This window comes from Corythoichthys intestinalis, chromosome 12 (assembly GCF_030265065.1).
Source record: "Corythoichthys intestinalis isolate RoL2023-P3 chromosome 12, ASM3026506v1, whole genome shotgun sequence".
Lineage (NCBI taxonomy): Eukaryota > Metazoa > Chordata > Actinopteri > Syngnathiformes > Syngnathidae > Corythoichthys > Corythoichthys intestinalis.
Genome location: NC_080406.1, coordinates 2856520 through 2877583, shown reverse-complemented (window position 1 = coordinate 2877583; position 21064 = coordinate 2856520). Strand labels below are relative to the sequence as shown.

At 36.7% G+C, this 21064-nt stretch overlaps 1 protein-coding gene across 2 annotated transcripts in view; it reads right to left on the bottom strand.

Annotated features, from left to right (window-relative positions):
* Positions 1-18982, bottom strand: part of shox (shox homeobox) — a 29416-nt gene extending 10434 nt beyond the window's left edge. The window contains exons 1-4 of one of the 2 annotated variants that reach the window (XM_057853136.1): positions 18557-18982; positions 16968-17179; positions 12841-12898; positions 12617-12726 (exon numbers count right to left, since the gene is read on the bottom strand). In XM_057853136.1, coding sequence (XP_057709119.1) covers positions 12617-12726; positions 12841-12898; positions 16968-17179; positions 18557-18800 — 624 coding nt within the window. In that variant the 5' untranslated portion in view covers positions 18801-18982. The remainder of the gene's footprint in view (positions 1-12616; positions 12727-12840; positions 12899-16967; positions 17180-18556) is intronic. The other variant, XM_057853137.1, reaches the window with a different exon arrangement.
* Between the last annotated feature and the right edge of the window lie 2082 nt (positions 18983-21064).

Sequence of the window (21064 nt, the reverse complement as noted above, 5' to 3'; positions counted from 1 at the left end):
GGTAATATGACTTTTATTCTCATAGTACCAGGACCAATTTATTTTCGTAGTTCTTTTTTTTTCTTTTCCTTCATTTGGCCCTAATCCTCCGTCATACAGCCTCAATCACGGATAAAAATGGCAAAACTGCAAAAAAAAAAAAAAAAAAAATAGGGCTGTCAAAATTATCGCGTTAACGGGCGTTAATGAATTTTTTTAATTAATCACGTTAAAATACTCGACGCAATTAAATGACAGTACAGTGAAACGCTCACTTGTTGTGTTTTATGGAGTTTTGCCGCCCTCTGCTGGCGCTTCGGTGCGACTGATTTTATACGCTTCAGCACCCATGAGCATTGTGTAAGTAATTATTGACATCAACAATGGCGGGCTACTAGTTTATTTTTTGATTGAAAATTTTACAAATTTTATTCAAATGAAAACATTAAGAGGTGTTTTAATATAAAATTTCTTTAACTTGTACTAACATTTATCTTTTAAGAACTACAAGTCTTTCTATCCATGGATCGCTTTCACAGAATGTTAATAATGTTAATGCCATCTTGTTGATTTATTGTTATAATAAACAAATACAGTCCTAATGTACCGTATGTTGAATGTATATATCCATCTTGTGTCTTATCTTTCTATTCCAACAATAATTGTCAGAAAAATATGGCATATTTAATAGATGGTTTGAATTGCGATTAATTACGATTGATGAAATTTTAAGCTGTAATTAACTCGATTAAAAATTTTAGTCGTTTGACAGCCCTAAAAAAAACTCAAAAACTGCGACAACAACAAAAAACACACACACAAAAAACAGGAAAAACAACAAAAACGGGAGGAAAAAAAAGCAAAATTCAAAAAGTTGAAAATCCATGGAATATTTTTAGTTTTAGTTGTTATTGGACACTTATCATTCCTGTGTTTGTTCATTCTCCCCTCCCAGTCCAAATGGACTGGACATCTAGCACCATCAATGGACACCAACGCTTTACCAAAGAAGTGACCCAAAATGCCGCAAAATTAATAGAAATTGACCAAAAATCCACAGAAATTGCATCTTCTAGTTTATGTCCTCGATTCTAAAAGTTAATAAATCATACCTCTCGGTCTCACACGCACAAAAACATGAAATTGTATGGGCCGAAATCAAAGTGTTTCCGAGGCCCGGAACAGATTTGCTTAATTCAGTCCGCTGTTATACCCTTGGAAATTCGCCGTCTTGTTATGCTGATGATTATGTATTCGATTGCATAAATAAACTATTTTTTGCACTGGAAAGATACTTACATATTTGGACTTATAAATATTTATCCAGACATATTCCTGAGTCAAAAGCGGCAGAGGAATTAAAAAAAAAAAAAAAGCCATAAGGAGCATTGCGTATCCCTTTTCACATTCTGGGTAATTATTTCCTAAAAGAAGGAGGTGAAAACGAAGCATGTGCTGACTTCAGAAGAAGAAGATGTTGCCATTTCTCATGTGTCTCAAATGGCACATGAACAAGCGGGAAAGTATTTTCTGCTTTGCTTTTCCAACCCAAATAAAAGCTTAAACGTGACCGCGTATATTTGTATTTTTTTAACGGGCTTTGAACCTAAAATGCTGAAAATGAAAGTGGAAGTTAGACGCTGTTAACAGTTAGTTGCTTAGCACCTCAAGGGCAAACAAACATAGTGACGAGCTGATTAAGAAACAACATGAAGTCACTGTTGGGGAGGACGGTGGCACCGCCTAAACAAAAAACAGGTGGTCCAACTTTCCAGTAGATATTAGGGAAAGAAATATGAAGAATATTTGTTTTTGTTGTGCAGTCATACCAACAGTAAGCCTTCTGAGAGTTCAGATCAATGAGGATTATTGTAAATCTGTTTTTGCTTATGATTTTTTGCATGATGCTACCACAACAGAAGCGTGCCGAAGAATATTTGCGTCATGATATGGAAGGAATGTGGCATAGCAACAATAATATTTCATGGTGTCTCTCTACAAGCAATCAAAAGATTATTAAGGATACAACATCTGTCCTTAAGCCAGCAATGATGTTTTTTTTTTTTTTTTTACATGGCATTTTTTTGGTTTAAGGCAAAATGGCTTTTGGCATCTAGCATTTTTTTTTTTTTGTATATTGCATGTTTTTGGTACATGGCAAAATGGCTTTTGGCATAGGTCATTTTTTTGTATATGGCATTTTTTTTGGCATATGGCAAAATGACTTTTGGTGTATGGTGTTTTTTGTTTTGGTTTTTTTGTATACTGTATGGCAAAATGGCTTTTGGCATCTGGCATTTTTTTGCATCTGGCATTTTTGGTATATGGCAAAATGGCTTTTGACATGTTTTTTTTTTTTTTTTTTTGTATATGGCAAAATAGCTTTTGGTATGTGGCTTTAAGCATAGGTCATTTTTTGTATATGGCATTTTTTTGTGCATTTTTTTTTTTTTTGGTATATGGCATGATTTTGGTACATGGCTAAATGGCATGTGACTTATGCTAGCTTTTTTTTTGTATGTGGTATTTTTTTGGCATATGGCAAAATAAGTTCTGGTATATGGCATTTTTTTTCTAGATGCCAAAATGGCTTTTGGAATCTTGCTTTTTTTGTATATGGCATTTTTTGGTATATGGCAAAATGGCTTTTGACATATGGTAGGGTTTTTGTATGTGGTATTGTTTTGGCATATAACAAAATGGCTTTTGGTGTATGGCATTTTTTGTATATGGCAAAATGGCTTTTGGCCTAGGTCATTGTTTTTTGTATGTGGCATTTTTTTGGTATCTGGCAAAATGGCTTTTGGTGTATGGGATTTTTTTAGTACATGGCAAAATGGCTTTTGGAATCTGGCATTTGTTTTGTATATGGCCTTTTTGGTAAATAACAAAATGGCTTTTGACATATGGTAGGTTTTTTTTTTTTTGTATATGTGGTAATTTTGGGACATATAGCAAAATGGCTTTTGGTATATGGCATATTTTTTTTTATATGCATGGAAAATGAATGAATGAATGAATGGCAAAATGGCTTTTGGGCAAAGGTCTTTTTTTGTATATGGCATTTTTTGGGCATATGGCAAAATAGATTTTGGTGTATGGTATTTTTTTTTAGATGGCAAAATGGCTTTTGGCATCTGGCATTTTTTTGCATATGGCATTTTTGGTATATGGCAAAATGGCTTTTGACATATGGTAGGTTTTTTTTTTTTTTTTTTTTGTATATGTGGTAATTTTGGGGTGTATAGCAAAATGGCTTTTGGTATATGGCATTTTTTTTCTAGATGCCAAAATGGCTTTTGGAATCTTGCTTTTTTTGTATATGGCATTTTTTGGTATATGGCAAAATGGCTTTTGACATATGGTAGGGTTTTTGTATGTGGTATTTTTTGGGCATATAGCAAAATGGCTTTTGGTGTATGGCATTTTTTTTTATATGGTAAAATGGATTTTGGCAGAGGTCTTTTTTTGTATATGGCATTTTTTGGGCATATGGCAAAATAGATTTTGGTGCATGGTATTTTTCTTGGATGGCAAAATGGCTTTTGGAATCTGGCTTTTTTTTTTTTTTTGTATATGGCATTTTTTTGGTATATGGCAAAATGGCTTTTGACATATGGCAGTTTTTTTTTTTTTTTGCATACGAAATTTTTTGCAGGCCATACACGTCCATGCCATTGAATGGCAGAAAAACGTGCGGTCGTAATTTTTGACCATACACCATTAAAGCGGCTAGACGCTCATCCAGTACAACACTTGTATACAGTTTTTGCCAAAAAAAATGTACGGTTCTATCAAAATTTGCCAAAATCGTTTCCGTTCATTTATAACAACTAAAAGTCCCTACTCATTTCCAATGGCCCTATTTGCCATTGACAGAAAGTGACCTATAATCAAGAGGAAGTGACTCGCTATCAACCCTAAGTGACCTGTACAGGAACAGACGCGTAAATGCCCCAAAAAGAAAAGGAAGTGACCAAAACTCGACAGGAAATGACGTTAAATACCCCAAAATGAATTCCTTGCCTGGCATCGGCTGACGGCCATAGACGTCCAAGCCGTTTGAAGTGGGAAGGATGGCAGCGAACCCTCCAAAGTCAAACGGCTTGGATGTCTACAAATGACAAACTAAATCTAATTCACAACAACAGAAGAATGAAGATAGCTTGTTTTTCTCTTTATTAGATCCTTTATCAATATCCTAGAATGGTTTTGTGAGCCTTGTATCATAAATCGTATTAAATCGTAAGCTACCTAGAGGTTCCCACCAGAGGTCGACCGATATATCAGGCTGATATATGGAATTTTTTCCCAATATTGGCCACTTAACAAAGAAAACAAGCCGATAAAACAGGATTTTGATCTGGCATTTGTGTAGGCAACTGTGGCCGCCGCTGACTGTAGGACCCCAGAAGGACCCTGCAGCAGCTTGAAGGCAGGCTGCTATAGGAAGCTTCAGACTTGCCCGGTGCGTAAGTGTTGTAAAAAAAAAATTGCTTATCTTGCATGAAAGAATATGCAATGTTGTCTTAGGCTTAAAGGTGTTTACTGAGTAAACCTTACACTCTAAATGTAACCCGTAGCATTAGCGTAGCATTCGCGTTAGCCTTAGTTTTAGCATGGCGAGCATTCCTCATAAACTCTCACTTGTTTAAATCCTGGTTGGTTTAATTATTTGAAAATAATGTACTGTTCTTTCTGAGTGTGAATAAAGTATATCTGCCTACAAAATCTGCTTTGGATATCAGCAATCGGCTGATTTTTTTTTTTTTTTTTTGATATCGATATTACGCATCAGTATTTGGAAATCCCAGATCGGTCGACGTCTAGTTCCCACCCTTAGTCACCGATGCACTTTTTTTTGTCTGTTGAACAAGACAAACGCAGAAATCCAAAATGTAAACACTCACAAGGACAACGTAGCATTAAACCTTAACTTAAACCTGCTACAAAAATATGGCGTCGCGTTTTGTCAGCTTGAAGCAATTACTAGCATTTTAATTAACTTCAATGGATAAAATTGAGTTACGAGCTTGGTCACAAATTGGAGAGACAGCGAGAACCAAAAGTGGTATTTGCCATGTGGCAAAATGGATTTTTCCATGTGGCATTTTTTTTATTTTTTATTTTTTTTGCCATGTGGCATTTTTTTGTCATATGGCAAAATTGATTTTGCTATGTGACATTTTTTTAACCATGTGGCAAAATGGATTTTGGCATGTGGCATTTTTTTGTATGTTTCAAAATGAATTTTAGTTTTTGGCATTTGGGGGAGTATATGTATAAAAAATGCCACATGGCCACATGCCACACATTATGCCACCCCCCATAAAATAATTTTTTTTTAAAAAATCCGGCAAACCAAAATCCATTTTGCCACATACCAAAAAAAATGCCACATGGCAAAATCCTTTTTGCCACATGGCAAAAAAAATCAACATGGCAAAATCAATTTTGCTACATGGCAAAAAAATGCCACATGGCAAAATCCATTTTGCTACGTGGCAAAAAAATGCCACATGATAAAATTTTGCCACATGGCAAAAAAAATGCCATATTGCAAAATCCATTTTGGCACATGGTAAATGTTGTTATACTTATATAGCGCTTTTCCACCTTTCAAGGCGCTCAAAGCGCTTTACCCTATCTCACCATCCACCTACTGGTGACGCAGCACCAGGAGCAACGTGGGGTTCAGTATCTTGCTCAAGGACACTTAGACGAGTTCATCAGGGCGAAGAATTGAACCCACAACCTCTGGGTTGGGGTACAAATACTCTACCACTGAGCCACGCCCCCCACACATGGCAAAAAAATGCAACATGGCAAAATCAATTCCACCACATGGCAAAAAAATTGCTATACGGCACAATACATTTTCCCACATGGCAAAAAAATGCCACATGGCAAAAAAAAAAATACCACATGGAAAAATCTATTTTGCCAAATGGCAAAAAAATGACACATGACAAAATCAATTTTACCACATGTCAAAAAAAAATGCCCCCCCCCCCACCGACCCACCAAAAAATCCGACAAACCAAAAAATCAATTTTGCCACATGTAAAAAAAAATGCCACATGGCAAAATAAATGCCACATGGCCAAGTCCATTTGGCCACATGGCAAATACCACTTTTGGTTCTCGGCCCTGCTACCAAATCGAACTTGAAGTGTCTTAAAGTGTGCGTCTATATGATTTTATTCCGACATTTCTATAACATTTCAGTTTACTTTACATCACCTGCATGGTTTACAAAGGACCATGTAGCAGATTAATTCGTCGACATTTGAAATCGTCCATTAAGTCCAAACGCTTGGCTAGCCTTGCATTCCACCTGTTTTTGTTTTTTTTTACACCTCCGTGCTCGTTTCCATCCTTCAGCTTTGACTCTGTTTGGCGAGCATCTCTCAGCATGCAGGCCTCGCACTCCTCCTGCCAGCTCAACCTCGATAAGCGTCATTTCTCTTTTCGCCCCCTCCCCGGCTTTCATCGTCTCTTTCATGTGCTCACGCCCGCCGCCCCGTTGGCCTAATTAGGCCGCCGCATGTCACAACATAGTCGGCGAGAGGGCCGAAAGAGAGCGAGCGAGCGATAGAGCAGAAACTATAAGATGATGAAGTCCGGTGTTCTGTTGATTTGCGCTCCTTGTCAAATTGATATCCAAAGCGCTACTGAGCATACACATAGAAACAACACCCCCTAAGGGTTATCAAAGGTCAAATATCCGTTGAGTTGATCTTACAATTTAACCACTAAACTCTGTTAGGAATTACGTATGCACGAAAGACTAGAATAGAATATTGCGAGATAATAGTGAAAGGAAGTTAGCCTTGTATGAAAAGTAGTAAAGATGTGGGTTGCCTGGGTTTTAATGGCGTTAATTGTTCAAGATAGAATATTGACATTTATAGTCGGATAACAGTAGGAGTATCTAAATATCTAATACAGGTTGTCCCCGCGTTCCGTTCCTCCGTTGGCAAAGTAACCCAAATTTCCGTGTAAGTCGGAATTTACCCTTTAAATACCCCTAAATCTCAGAATAACTATTCAAAAAGTCCAAAAGGTTTTTATTTTGAAATCACCACTAATTTTGACACTGAAAGTCCAACCGGCATCAGAGTTAGCATAACCATTAAACTGTGTGAACTTGCTAACCTGCAAAACTCGAGTAGGAAGCTGCTTAGTGAGAAGTGTCCTGCTGTTTGTGTTTTCTACATTTAACATTAATTAAACTGTGAGAAATGTACAGGCAGTCCCCGGGTTACGAATGAGTTAAATTCCTACGCTGGCGACGTAACCCGGATTAACCCTTTAGGTACCCCAAAATAGCTATACAAAAAGTCCAAAAGTATTGTACAGTGCCTTGCAAAAGTATTCGGCCCCCTTGAGTCTTGCAACCTTTCGCCACATTTCAGGCTTCAAACATAAGGATATGAAATTTAATTTTTTTGTCAAGAATCAACAATATTCGGCCCCTTTACTTTCAGTGCAGCAGTACAGTTGAGGTGGGAGAGTCTGTCCATAGGACAACAATCAGTACACTGCACAAATCTGGCCTTTATGGAAGAGTGGCAAGAAGAAAGCCATTTCTCAAAGATATCCATAAAAAGTCTCGTTTAAAGTTTGCCACAAGCCACATGGGAGACACACCAAACATGTGGAAGAAGGTGTTCTGGTCAGATGAAACCAAAATTGAACTTTTTGGCCACAATGCAAAACGATATGTTTAGCGTAAAAGCAACACAGCTCATCACCCTGAACACACCATCCCCACTGTCAAACATGGTGGCGGCAGCATCATGGTTTGGGCCTGCTTTTCTTCAGCAGGGACAGGGAAGATGGTTAAAATTGACGGGAAGATGGATGCAGCCAAATACAGGAACATTCGGGAAGAAAACCTGTTGGTATCTGCACAAGACCTGAGACAGGGACGGAGATTTATCTTCCAACAGGACAATAATCCAAAACATAAAGCCAAATCTACAAAGGAATGGTTCAAAAATAAATGTATCCAGGTGTTAGAATGGCCAAGTCAAAGTCCAGACCTGAATCCAATCGAGAATCTGTGGAAAAAGCTGAAGACTGCTGTTCACAAACACTCTCCATCCAACCTCACTGAGCTCGAGCTGTTTTGCAAGGAAGAATGGGCAAGAATGTCAGTCTCTCGATGTGCAAAACTGATAGAAACATACCCCAAGCGACTTGCAGCTGTAATTGGAGCAAAAGGTGGCGCTACAAAGTATTAACGCAAGGGGACCGAATATTATTGCACGCCCCACTTTTCAGTTTTTTATTTGTTAAAAAAGTTTAAATTATCCAATAAATTTTGTTCCACTTCACGAATGTGTCCCACTTGTTGTTGATTCTTGACAAAAAATTAAAATTTTATATCTTTATGTTTGAAGCCTGAAATTTGGCGAAAGGTTGCAAGGTTCAAGGGGGCCGAATACTTATGCAAGGCACTGTATTTTGTTTACTGATGGAGGATACACTGCCCTCTGTTAGCAGCATTGGGTCTCGGTGGACTGTCGCCTTCTATGACTCGGGCAGACGACAAGGATAAAGGACAGCCCACATAAGACTGTAAGTTGTTTCAGCTAATATTATGTTTGTGTATGCATTTGTGAGTGATTTGCTGTAAGAAATGTAAATACGTTAGCATTTGTAGCATTTAAGCTAAGCGGACTTTTTGTTAGGCCAGGGGGAGAATTTCCCCGTAAGTCGGAATTGAACCTTTAAGTGCCCCTACAAAATAACTATCCAAAAATTCACAAAAATTTGTTTAATGACGGAGCAGACACTGCACCCAGCGTTGGGTCTTGGTGGACTGTCACCTTGTATGACTTAGGAGCAGACTTTTGTCTGTCAGGCCGAGACAACGAGGCGTACTCAGCTGCGGAGGTTCAGGCAAAAACCTTTATGTTGAAAACAGGTTCTTCCGCTGACATGGGAGAATGAGGAAAATACCAACATAAAGCGCTCCAAATGGAGGAATAAGTCAGGGCAACCACGATCAAAAAGTTCAAACAAAAAGGCACCCCAAAAGGGAGGAAAGGCAAAAACACAAAACGCTCCAAATGGCGGAAAAAGTCAAGATGGCTAGGATCAAAAAGGTTCAAACACAAAGCACTCCAAATGGAGAATAATATGCAGGATAACTATGATAGGCTATGGTGAGAGGCTGACGTGACTAACCTGGGAAGAAAGACACTTCTGCACAAGAAGTAAGTTGTTTCAGCTAATATATGTTTGTGTATGCATTTGAAATAAAGTTTACAGCTACAGTTTGTGGAGTTGCGTGTGAGCGATTTGCTTTGAGAATTGTAAATACGTTAGCATTTGTAGCATTTAAGCTAGCAGACTTTTTCTTAGGCCAGGGGTAGAATTTCCGCGTAAATCGAAATTAAACCTTTAAGTGCCCCTACAAAATAACTATCCAAAAAGTCCAAAAGTATTGTATTTTGTTAATTGGCAGAGGATACGCTGCACCCTGGTGGCAGCGTTGGGTCTGGCTGAACTGTTGCCATCTATGACTAAAAAGCGGACTCAGACGTCTATGGATAAAGGATAGCTGCAGTCTGGTTTGGCCACATAACGCTACAAGTTGTTCCAGTTAATATATGTTTGTGTATGCATTTGTATTTAAGTTATTATTGAGTAATCTAATTATTAAGTAATTTACTAACTTTACAAATTGATCAGACTAGATGGACTTTTGAACACAATTTTTTTCGTGTCAATTGTTTTATTGTTAAAATCAGTGTCGTTTTGAACATAAGCGTATATTGTGTTACAGCTTTACAAAATGTCAAAACGGATGGAAGTCAAAAGCTTCAAAAAGCACAAGCTCCGAGTCACCTAGCATCGCGTTTGCAACGGCGTCACAACCCCCTTCCCTCCAGCTCTGCTCTCTCCGCGTCTCTCAGACATCTCGCTCGTCATTCAACTAAATTGTAATAGCGCTTGCCTTCACATCCTCTGTAACTGTAACGGCGTTGCAAAGATGGGAAAAGTAATTAGATTACTCACTACTGACAAAAACAACGCCGTTATACCATAGTCTTCATAATGATACTGATGTGACACGGGGCCGATTAATAGGGGGCCTGGATTGTTGACGTGGCCGTGAAAGCTGACCGAGTGGAATCACAGACAAAGAGCTTTTTTCGTTGAAAATTCTTGTGAATAAATGCTTAAATCCCTGAATGTTTAATAGATATGGACGTAAAACAGTCTCGATTCTTGGCTAAAAGCAAAAAAAAAAACAACAACAAAAAAACGTGCAGTTAGCATTTGTTTTACGTAAATATGTCGAAGTACGATGCTAGTCTGTCAGTCAGTGTGGCGGCCGCCATATGTAAACAGAGATTTTCTGTTGAAAATTCTTGTGGATAAATGCTTAAATCCCTGAATGTTTAATAGATATGGACGAAAAACAGTCTCGATTCTTGGCTAAAAGCAAAAAAAAAAAAAAAAGTGCAGTCAGCATTTATTTTACGTAAATATGTCGAAGTACGATGTTAGTCTGTCAGTCAATGTGGGGGCTGCCATATGCAGACAGAGCTTTTCCAGTGAAAATTCTCGTGAATGAATGCTTAAATCCCTGAATTCTTCATAAATATTGACGTAAAACAGTCTTGATTCTTGATCATGTCGGAGTATGATGCTAGTCTGTTAGTCAATGTGGTGGCAGCCAAATGTAAACAGAGCTTTTCCAGGGAAAATTCTTGTGAATAAATGCTTAAATCCCTGAATGTTTAATAGATATGGACATAAAACAGTCTCGATTATTGGTTAAAACAAACAAACAAAAAAAAACGTGCAATTAGCATTTGTTTTACATCAATATGTCGAAGTACGATGCTAGTCTGTCAGTCAGTGTGGCGGCCGCCATCTGTAAACAGAGATTTTCTGTTGAAAATTCTTGTGGATAAATGCTTAAAGAATGTTTAATAGATATGGACATAAAACAGTCTTGATTCTCGGTTAACAGCAAAAAAAAACGTGCAGTTAGCATTTGTTTTACGTAAATATGTCGAAGTACAATGCTAGTCTGTTAGTGAATGCAGCTAAGGGCTGCCTTAAGTAAACAGAGCTTTTCCGGTGAAAATTCTTGTGAATGAATGCTTAAATCCCTGAATTCTTCATAGATATTGACGTTAAAAGTCTTGAATCTTTTTTAAAAGCAAAAAACCAGGCAGTTAGCATTTATTTTAAGTCAATATTGCGAAGTAGGACGCCAATGCTGTAGCAAATGCGGCTAATTTCTCCCATTAATTTTTTTCACATGGTTTCAAAATGCATGCATGGTACGAAAAATATAATAATTTCCTTGAATCATTGAACAAATCACTCCTGAGACGATCCTTCCCGTTTGTATGCGGTGCAGCTTTCGTACTTTTTCAACATAAATCCGGCGTTGGATCGCTGCATGTGTCGCTGCGACCAACTGCGAATAACTGAAGCGAATTTTTGAAGGCGTGGCGCACTGAAGGTCGAACCTCACCCGTCAATATCATTATGAAGTCTATGCTCAGATGCAGGTCAGACTTTCAGTAGCTAAATTAGTGGTGTGTTCCCCACCTCCACAATATTGATGTCTTTTTACATTACTTACACTTACAAACTTTTAATATCCCTCCTTTTCGAAGAGGGGCGGAGGAGATGACATGTTGTCGACTGTGTGCATGCGTGTGTGTCTGTGTTCGATATAAAACCTTTGTTGTCAGAAACTACTAAAGAAACATTTTGAAACCTTCCGGAATAAATGTCTGGATTTTTATCAGCAAATTTAAATTGCAATATTTGAACATAACTTGCACTATATTAACAGACACAATAAATACAAACTTGTTAATAATCTGCTAACTATCCAGGGATGCAAAAATAAGCATTTCTCTTAAGACCACTCAATATCTTCTGTTTAAATAAAGAAATAAATATCACTGGAAAAAAATTAATCATGCTAACAGTTACTATATGCTAACTCCGATGCAGGTCAGACTTTCAGTAGCAAAATTAGTGGTGTGTTCCCCACCTCCACAACATTGACGTCTTTTTACTTGACTTGCAGTGGCTGCTGCTTGCCTAAAAAACGTCTATTATCCCTCGTCTCCAAAGTGGGCGGAGGAAGTGGCATGTTGTCGACATGTTGTCTGAGTCGGGACTGTGTGCATGTGTTTGTGTGTGGGGGGCGTCGAGTTATCAGCCAATCAAACGTGCATTTAAGGGGGGGGGGGGGGGCTGGACTGGCACATTCAGCAAGTGCAAAGGGGTAAATGTAAATCTGAACGTAATGGAAATAATTCTTTTAATAATGGTAGGGTCAATTCTATTCTTGCAACATATGTGAAGACAATCTAAATTACCTATATAATGACATAAGTCATTATATAATGCAAATAAGGTTGTTTAAAAGTTGGTATGAACAATTTGAGCATCCTGGAAAGTTACTAGTGTTATGTCCCTACCGTCCCTATGCAAACCCACACGCTTGCTATTACGGTATATACACACAAGACGCTTTTAATTCCAGTAGGTACACATGCCAAGAGCTGGAGGTGGAAATTTAAATTTTCAACAGGATGATGCCCTCCCCCCAAGTACCCCTAGAAGCAGGTTGTATAAGGCCTACCTGTTGAAAGGGCATCCTGAGGGCCCCCATGTTAACGTAGGGCGCCACCCTGCAGGCGTCCAGATGACTGCCGCTGCCCAAAATGACCCCTGGAGAGAAGGGAAAGATGTCTGTCAGACAGCCAGACAGTTGTTGTTATGTGAGATGAGAGCATTTCTTTTGAATATTTTTCCAAAAAAAAATTGTTTAAAAAACTTCCAAAACGGTTGAAAAGCTACGCTTACCTTTGTGCATCTGGTTTTCCTGTTTTCGACATTTTGCTCTTCTGTTTTGAAACCAAACCTGCAGTCAAGGAAAAAGGAAAATTCAATATTAAATAGCAAGTAAACAATGACAAACAAATGTATGGGTATTTTCTATTGTTAGTAAAGTGGAGACTAAAAGCTTGAGAGCTTTGGGGGGGGAAAGCTGCCTTTCCGAGAGTTTGATCCAGGCTTTAATTCAATTCTTAAAACCTCGAAAAGCTCCCCCCAAAATATTTAACCCATGAATTTTCCATCTTTTCGTCACATTTTTCATTAATTTAACCTCTTCTTTATAGAAGTTTTTGGAAGAAACTCACTTTTGTTGCTACTTATTGCAAAAAAAAGCTACTGTTAATAATGTAAAGTAGTATATCTTGAAAAATGTATACGCAAAAATATTTACTGTTACATATTTTGTTTTTCATTCAAATAAAATACAATGATAGTGGGAACTAGAATCGACTGCGTAAAGTGAAAAAAAAAACACAAAAAAGTGACAACCCCCCTATTTTAAATTCATTTTTTTGGTACATATAATATCAATAGGTGTATATAAAACTCTATAAATGCACATGTTATCATTAGAACATTAAAGAATAGTTTAAAAGATGTAAATAAAATAAAAAAAACCTACATAAAACAATGTATAAATAATATGAACAATACATACTGTACATTCATTATATCACTCTACGGGTGTGTCTAAGTGTACATACATGCGTATAGATGTAAATAAAGTTCACATAAATATGTTTTCAGAAGTATTATATTTTTGTAACAAGATACTTAATACAAGATTTTTAAAAATCTGCGACGCACTGAGGGCGCAAAAGTTGAGCCGCAAATCAGCGAGGGATCACTGTATATTAAAATCGTTTAATCACATAATATTGCTTATTTATCTATATATTTTAGCTGGTTTTTTGCATACATACAGAACACCCAGATCTGCATATTTACCAATTAATTATCATGTCATGTCATGCAAATAATAGAAATTTAACCCTCCCCCCACAAAAAAAGAGGTTAATATTTACGTCGTCAATGCTATATATTGAATCACTTCAATTATTATTTATTTTTGAGAATATTTTGAAATGAAAGAAAAAAAAACACTCTTTCACTTTCCTGCCTGCAGGCTGCCAGCGATTATTAATTATCATCCACCTAATTTGTTCTCATGAATAATCTGCGCAAGCCCCGCCCCCTCGCACTGACGATCATTAGGCTAATCGGGAATTAACCCTCTCAGCGACAGTTGTCAGCTATTCAAGAGTTGACATTTAAGACCTTTTAGGTATGTTGTGTTATTTAAAAACAAAAAAAAAACTTGAGTATTGGCAATTATTCTAGTATATATTTTTGTATTTTATAAATGAATAAAATGTTAATCAAGATCAAAGATGAAATAATATATTGATCCCCCCATACTGGAAATTTAGGTATTGCAGCAGCATCAAAACAGCATGTACGGTCAAAATGATAAAATATAGAAAACTATGGAAACTATATAAATGTATATACAAGTAAGTGGAATCTAAAATGGCACTTAAAAAATCTAAAGCTTTATGAATAAAATTAAAATGAATATCAAAACAACATACAGTCCAAATGATAAAATACTGTTTGGAAAACTATGAAAACTATAAAGTATATATTATACAAGGCATACACAACTCGTAAGTACAAGTGGAATCTAAAGTGGCAGTGAATATTATAAAGCTTTATTAATATAATTAGATTGAATAAAACAGAAATACACTGCTTTTGGCCTCAACTAACACTCGAAATTACTTTTTTCCACTAATTGCATTCCATTGACAGCAATAGACGTCCACTTTCTTTAAAATGGGACGACAGGCCGCGAATGCTCATCTTCCAGAACCAATGAAATTAAAATGGATATAAACCGAAATACACTATTTTTATGGCTTGAACTGACACTGTAAAATGTTTTTTCCTCCATTGTCTTTAACTCATTACATGCCATTGACGGCGATAGAAGTCCAATTCATTTAAACTGGGACGATTGGCCACAAAAGTATCTTACAAAGTCATGAATCAATTAAATTAAAATGAATAAAAACAGAAATACACTGTTTTCACAGGCTCAACTAACACACTAAAGTAGATTTTGTCATGGTCTTTAATTCACTGCATGCAATTGACGGCGATAGACGTCCAATTCATTCGAACTGGGACGACTTGCTACAAAAGCTCATCTTACAAAGCCATTAAAAAAATGAAAATAAAATAAATAAATATATAAATACACTCTTTCTATGACCTCAACTAACACTCCAAAGTAGATTTTTTTTTTTTTCATTGTCTGTAACTCATTGCATGCAATTGGCGGCGATAGACGTCAAAATTGATTGGACGTCTAGCCTCGTCACTGTTTGCCAATGACCTAAAAGAGCGCCCTAATGACATAGAATAGAAAAACTATCTCATAAATACATTTTGGATTTGGAACAGTCGCGATTAAATTGGGAAACAATTAATTCAGTGATGATTAATATTGTTCTGATGCATATATGTCTAAATAGAGTTTGGCGTTGTATAGCGTGTCAAGCCGACTGATCTTCAGACAGTTATTTCTTCATTAAGGACCACTCAATGATGAGCTAATCTGATTTCCGTTCTGACTTTTTTTTTTTAATGCTGTGTGTATTCCAGACAGTGAAGAATGACGTTTAATTTAGCGCGGCCCAACATATTTGCGCTAAATGCATTAGTGACTGCCTCTCATAACTTTCAATTACATCCGCTCACAGCTGCGCTCACACACACAAAAAAGGAAGAAAATGCATGAAAGGGAATGAATTTGCTTTTGTTTTCCCGCGGAGGAAAATACACACAAATAGTGGCACTGCATATTTGGCGCAAGTGACGTATTGCTAATACGCAGATTACAATAAGTGCAAATTAGTATTTTTTTAATTATTATGATTCTGCATGAGACAACAAAATACGTGATGTGAGCAAAATTATTTTTTCACGAGCTGTGAATTGAAGTTCCCCTTAAGCAATTATAATTAGTATAATAAATCACGAATTAAAACATGAATTAATTCAGCCATAGTGTAAATATTGATATGGATATACGTGTTTTACACGTGCACATATTTAACACATTTTTAGAGCAAAAAAATATATTGCACGAATCTTTGAAAATGTGCAAGACTGCACATTTTAATATAAACATATAAACATGTTTATACGTTATTTTACATGACCAAAATAGTCTAAATGATCCCATTTTTAAAAAAATATATGTATATATATCAATTTCATGCACGAATTATGATTTTTTTTTTATTTTTTTTTTTTTCCAAACCCTCAGAGGGCACTCATTTACTTTCTCATTGGCTGCCAATGACGGCGCTAGACGTCCAACCCATAGTGACTTTGCATGAGGCTAGTCTTCCCGATTTACATGAATTGAACGTTTATCGCCATCAATAACATGCAATGATATGAAATATGATTTTTTTTTTTAAACCCATAGAGGGCACTCATTTATTCTCTCATTGGCTGCCATTGACGGCGCTAGACGTCCAATCCGTATTGACTGTGAGGCCAGTCTTCCCGATTTACATGAATTGAACGTCTATCGCCATCAATAACGTGCAATGATATGAAAAAAAATTACATAAATTTAGAGTGTTAGTCTAGGCCGTAACAAGTGTGTATTTCTGTTTTTATTCTCTGTATTTCTTTTAGTTTTTCTTAGCATTGTTTTAATTTATAAATGTATTTATATTATGACACATACATTAATAGTTTTAAAAATATGTACTAATTGCTAATATTTTAAGGTTTTTATATAACCAAACTTGCCCTATTAAGCGTTAAATGTCTTATATGTGTCAACCTATCACATGCAGGGGTGAATGCATGCCATCATACTGAAAAAGCATTATGCGCGTATAGTAAAACACATTTGTGCCATCGTATTTCCCCCATATATGTAATACAGAAATGAAATTTCCATCTTCCCAATTATAGCAATCAAATTCCACGTCATATTATTTATACATTGCAACAAAAATAAGAATAATAACGTCCATTTTTGGATATTCTCTATACCCTCATCCACGTACCTGGACGCGGGCCTCGGAGAGCCCGAGGCGCTGACTGAGCTCCTCCCGCATGAAGGCGTCCGGATAATGGGTCTCGTCGAAAAGACGCTCCAGCTCGTTGAGTTGCTCCAGCGTGAAGTTGGTGCGACTTCTGCGCTGCTTCAGCTTGCCTTGCGCGTCCTCGTCCTCCGACTTGACTTCCTCTTTCTTGTCTTTGCTGCACTCGTAAATGCCTGCGTGCATGCGCGCACAATCAACGCTCAGGTCAAGTCGTTCAGTCGGATAATTCATTTTTTAACCGCACTTGAGAGAGAGAGTGCATCCGAATTGCCCTTTTTAAAATGTTTTATTTTACAGTATTATATATTCGCGTGATTGTCAACATGAAAACGTGTTGATCCTTTTTTAAACTGCAACATCCTCATGTTTTTTTCCTCAGTTCATATCCTTGAAAATATTTTTGCGTCTGCATTAAGGTCGTTTTACTGCACTAACAAGCATTTTTAATGCAACACTTTCCTATCTGTATACATTATATGACACCACATACTGCGTTACTTTATATATACTGAAATAAAGACTAAGTAATAATACTTTCATGAAATAAAATTATCATTATGATTATCTTGGTTACACCGTCAACTTTCTGAATGCTAACATGTAACCATTGACCTTCTTGCATTATGTTGCTGCTATCACTATCATTGTCTACTGCTAAAATTATCTCTGGTTATCATATATTTATTTCAACATCAACACTCTACCTTGTACATAGTCTTCTGCTTTCATTTTGTTATTATTTTAATTTTATTTAGGTATTTTTTATTGTATGTTACACTGGGGAAAAACATAACTGGTGTATTTACTTGATAAAATCATTGTAACAATTTGCACTTACTTTTTATTACAGTACATTTTATTGCTTGCGATATTAAGTTTAATTCACAAGTAGTCAAATTTATTTAACAATTTGCACTTACTTTTATTAAAATGATTTTATCAAGTAAATCCAACAGTTATTTTTTGCAGGGAATTACATTAATTCATTATGCGATGCACTGAACAGGAGCTGCTATTTTTAATCTAATTGTACTATGTATAATGACAAATAAAGTCTATTCTACATGTAAAATACACTAACATCATCGTCACATTAGTTTGAAAAATATTCATTTAAAAGAAAATGTCACTAGATAATGCCTGAGTATAACTTTATAGTTACAATGTTCAAATTAAAATTCAATAATAGAAATGAATGAATGTATTTTTCCTTTTATGTAGCGATAATTCTTATCTGCAATCACTTTATTTTATAGTTTCGAACTACAATATTGTCTCAAAATAATTCTAAGAATGAAATCTGGCCAAATACATACACACAAATACACTTAATTCTTAAGTATTTTGTAAATATCTTCATAACAATTGCGTAAATTGAAATAACATGATTTTTTTTTCACTATAGTTAAATCATAATTTGCGCTTCTACAATTTGAATTTCAATTCTTTTTTTTTTTTTTTTTGCACCGCCCTGCTCGTCAGGCCTGCTATAATAAATACTCATCGATCGCACTCTTATTTTTGAAGGGGTGCTGGAGCCAGCCGTTTACCTTCTGAGGGCCGCGTGACGTGGAAGTCCTTGAGCTTGTCCTTGTCCAGCTCCACATGCTCCTTATAGGCGTGCAGCGGGCAATGGGCGCCCTCGCTGAAGTCATGCTCGGCGGGGCTGCCCAGCTCCCGCGGCCGAGCTAAGCCGGACGTCTCCAGAACCTCCCGGTACGTGATGGCCTCCTTGCTGCTCTCTTTACTCTTAGCTTCGAACGACTTGGACACGAACGCCGTAAGCTCTTCCATGGCTCTCCCTCCCCCCCCTCCTGACCCCGATCCCTCTGCTCCTCCTCAGGTTTGGAAAAAAAGAATAGGGGGATAAAACAGCCCAAAATAATGAAAATTAAAAAATCCACGCGGTGTGAGAGCTCCGTGCTGCCTCGCAGTGAGTTAAGGAGAGAGTGGGAGTGGAAGGAGTGGAGGTGAGATCACTCCTGCTGTTGTGAGTGTGTTTTGGAGAGCCCACTATTTATACCACCTTGAGACCACCCCCCCTCGCTTCGCACGCGCGCACATACACGCGCGCGCACGCAGCCTTCTGTGCGTCTGGTGCAATTAAAGGCCTTAGCTGCACTCCACGCACAATTCAATTTTCAGCAACCGCCCCCTCCCGTCCTCCTCTTCGTCCTCTCTCTCTCTCTCTCTTTCTCTCAGTTTTTATTTTTTTATCTCATTTTTTAAACTCCTCTAATCAATGATGTACTGATGGAGGAGCTTAAATGGATTCAATGAAAGAGAAGGAGGGGGGTGATTAAAAAAAAAAAAGCCCACCCTCACTCAATTCACGCTAACATGTTAATTTATTACAACCGCCCCTAAAAACAACAGTTACTTCTCTCCAATTATTTTATTTGGAAAAATTCTGTGTTAGAAAGCAAATTGTGGCGCACATATTTTCAGTGCTTATCATTAAACATATACTGAAAAGAATAACTGGTGGATTTACTTGATAAAATAAATGTAACCATTTGGACTTATACTTCAATTAAGTAAATTTTACTGCTGGGAACTGATCCTAATATTGGAAATAGTAAAATTTTTAATTGTATGTTACTTATTTATGGCGGAAAACGCAGACAAGACTGAAACAGCAGTTTCTGCTCTTGCACTCGTCTTTAAAAGAAACTGCTGTATTTTAAGTCAAAACAAGTGTTGTGTTTGATAGAACAATGTTTACATGCTGCCATAGCAGATTCACGACGCATTAAGCCCCCTAACTATTTTTAATTTGTCTGTTTTACCCTGGAAACCCCCATTTACAGACGTCACGCAGCCACTTTTGTTTCAACCCAGCCATAAAACGAAGGTAATTTATTATACTTATTATTCAAAATGTTGAAGACTTTAAAAAATTATTCACTTGCATATTTTAAACTTTTAGACATATTACGCCACAGTGAAAAAAATGGTGTCTGTAAAAAAAGTCACGGATATCTACCTCATAACTGTCGCTTAATTGTAGGGTTGTTCCGATCATGTTTTTTTGCTCCCGATTCAATTCCAATCATTCCCGATAATTTTTCCCGATCATATACATTTTGGCAATGCATTAAGAAAAAAATGAATAAAACTCGGACGAATGTATACATTCAACATACAGTACATAAGTACTGTATTTCTTTATTATGACAATAAATCTTCAAGATGGCATTTCCATTATTAACATTCTTTCTGTGAGAGGGATCCACCGATAGAAAGACTTGCAATTCTTAAAGGATAAATGTGACTTTGTATATTGTGACTAAAAATTGCCATCTAGTGTATTTGTTGAGCTTTCAGTAAATGATACTGTAGCCATTTAACTGTTCTGCCTAAATGCATGATGGGAAGTGCAACCATGACTGTGTGTGGTGGCACCAATTGATATATCTTCTCTGCCTTGGGAAGTAAAGGGTGTTAAGGAAAAAATCAACCACTACCGTTCTTCCCCACAATGCTTCCCACGATATTTCTAATTGTTGAAAGAGGGATTTTAAGGCTTTAGCCAATTAAAAACAGGCTCCAAAGACTGCCAAAATTCTGTCTTCTCACTTTACACTGCCTGTTACCTCTATATACAGGTAAAACGGCGCCATTTTAGATTGAACGCGTCAATGCATGAGTGGGTTGTGCAGCGCATGCGTTAGTTACTTTAAATATTTTAACGTGATTAATTTTTTTTTTAATTAATTACCGCCGTTTGATAGCTCTACTTTAAGCCAAAACTAAAGACTCTGGGTGAATGTAAGACATTTTTTCTGTAACGTTAAATACAATTAGAAAACGATTTAATAAAAATATGTATATATATTTAAAAAAAAAAAGGCATGTCCGATATTTTTTTGCAGATTCCGATACTTTGAAAATGACGTGATTGGACCCGATCGATCAGCATCCCGATCGATCGGACATCTTTACTTAATTGTATTTTTTTTTATGTTACTGTCGCATTTTCTCCTATTTTAGATGATAAATAATCGATCCAAACAAAGAAAATTTGAAGAAGAAAAAAAGGTTTAAAAGGGTGAATA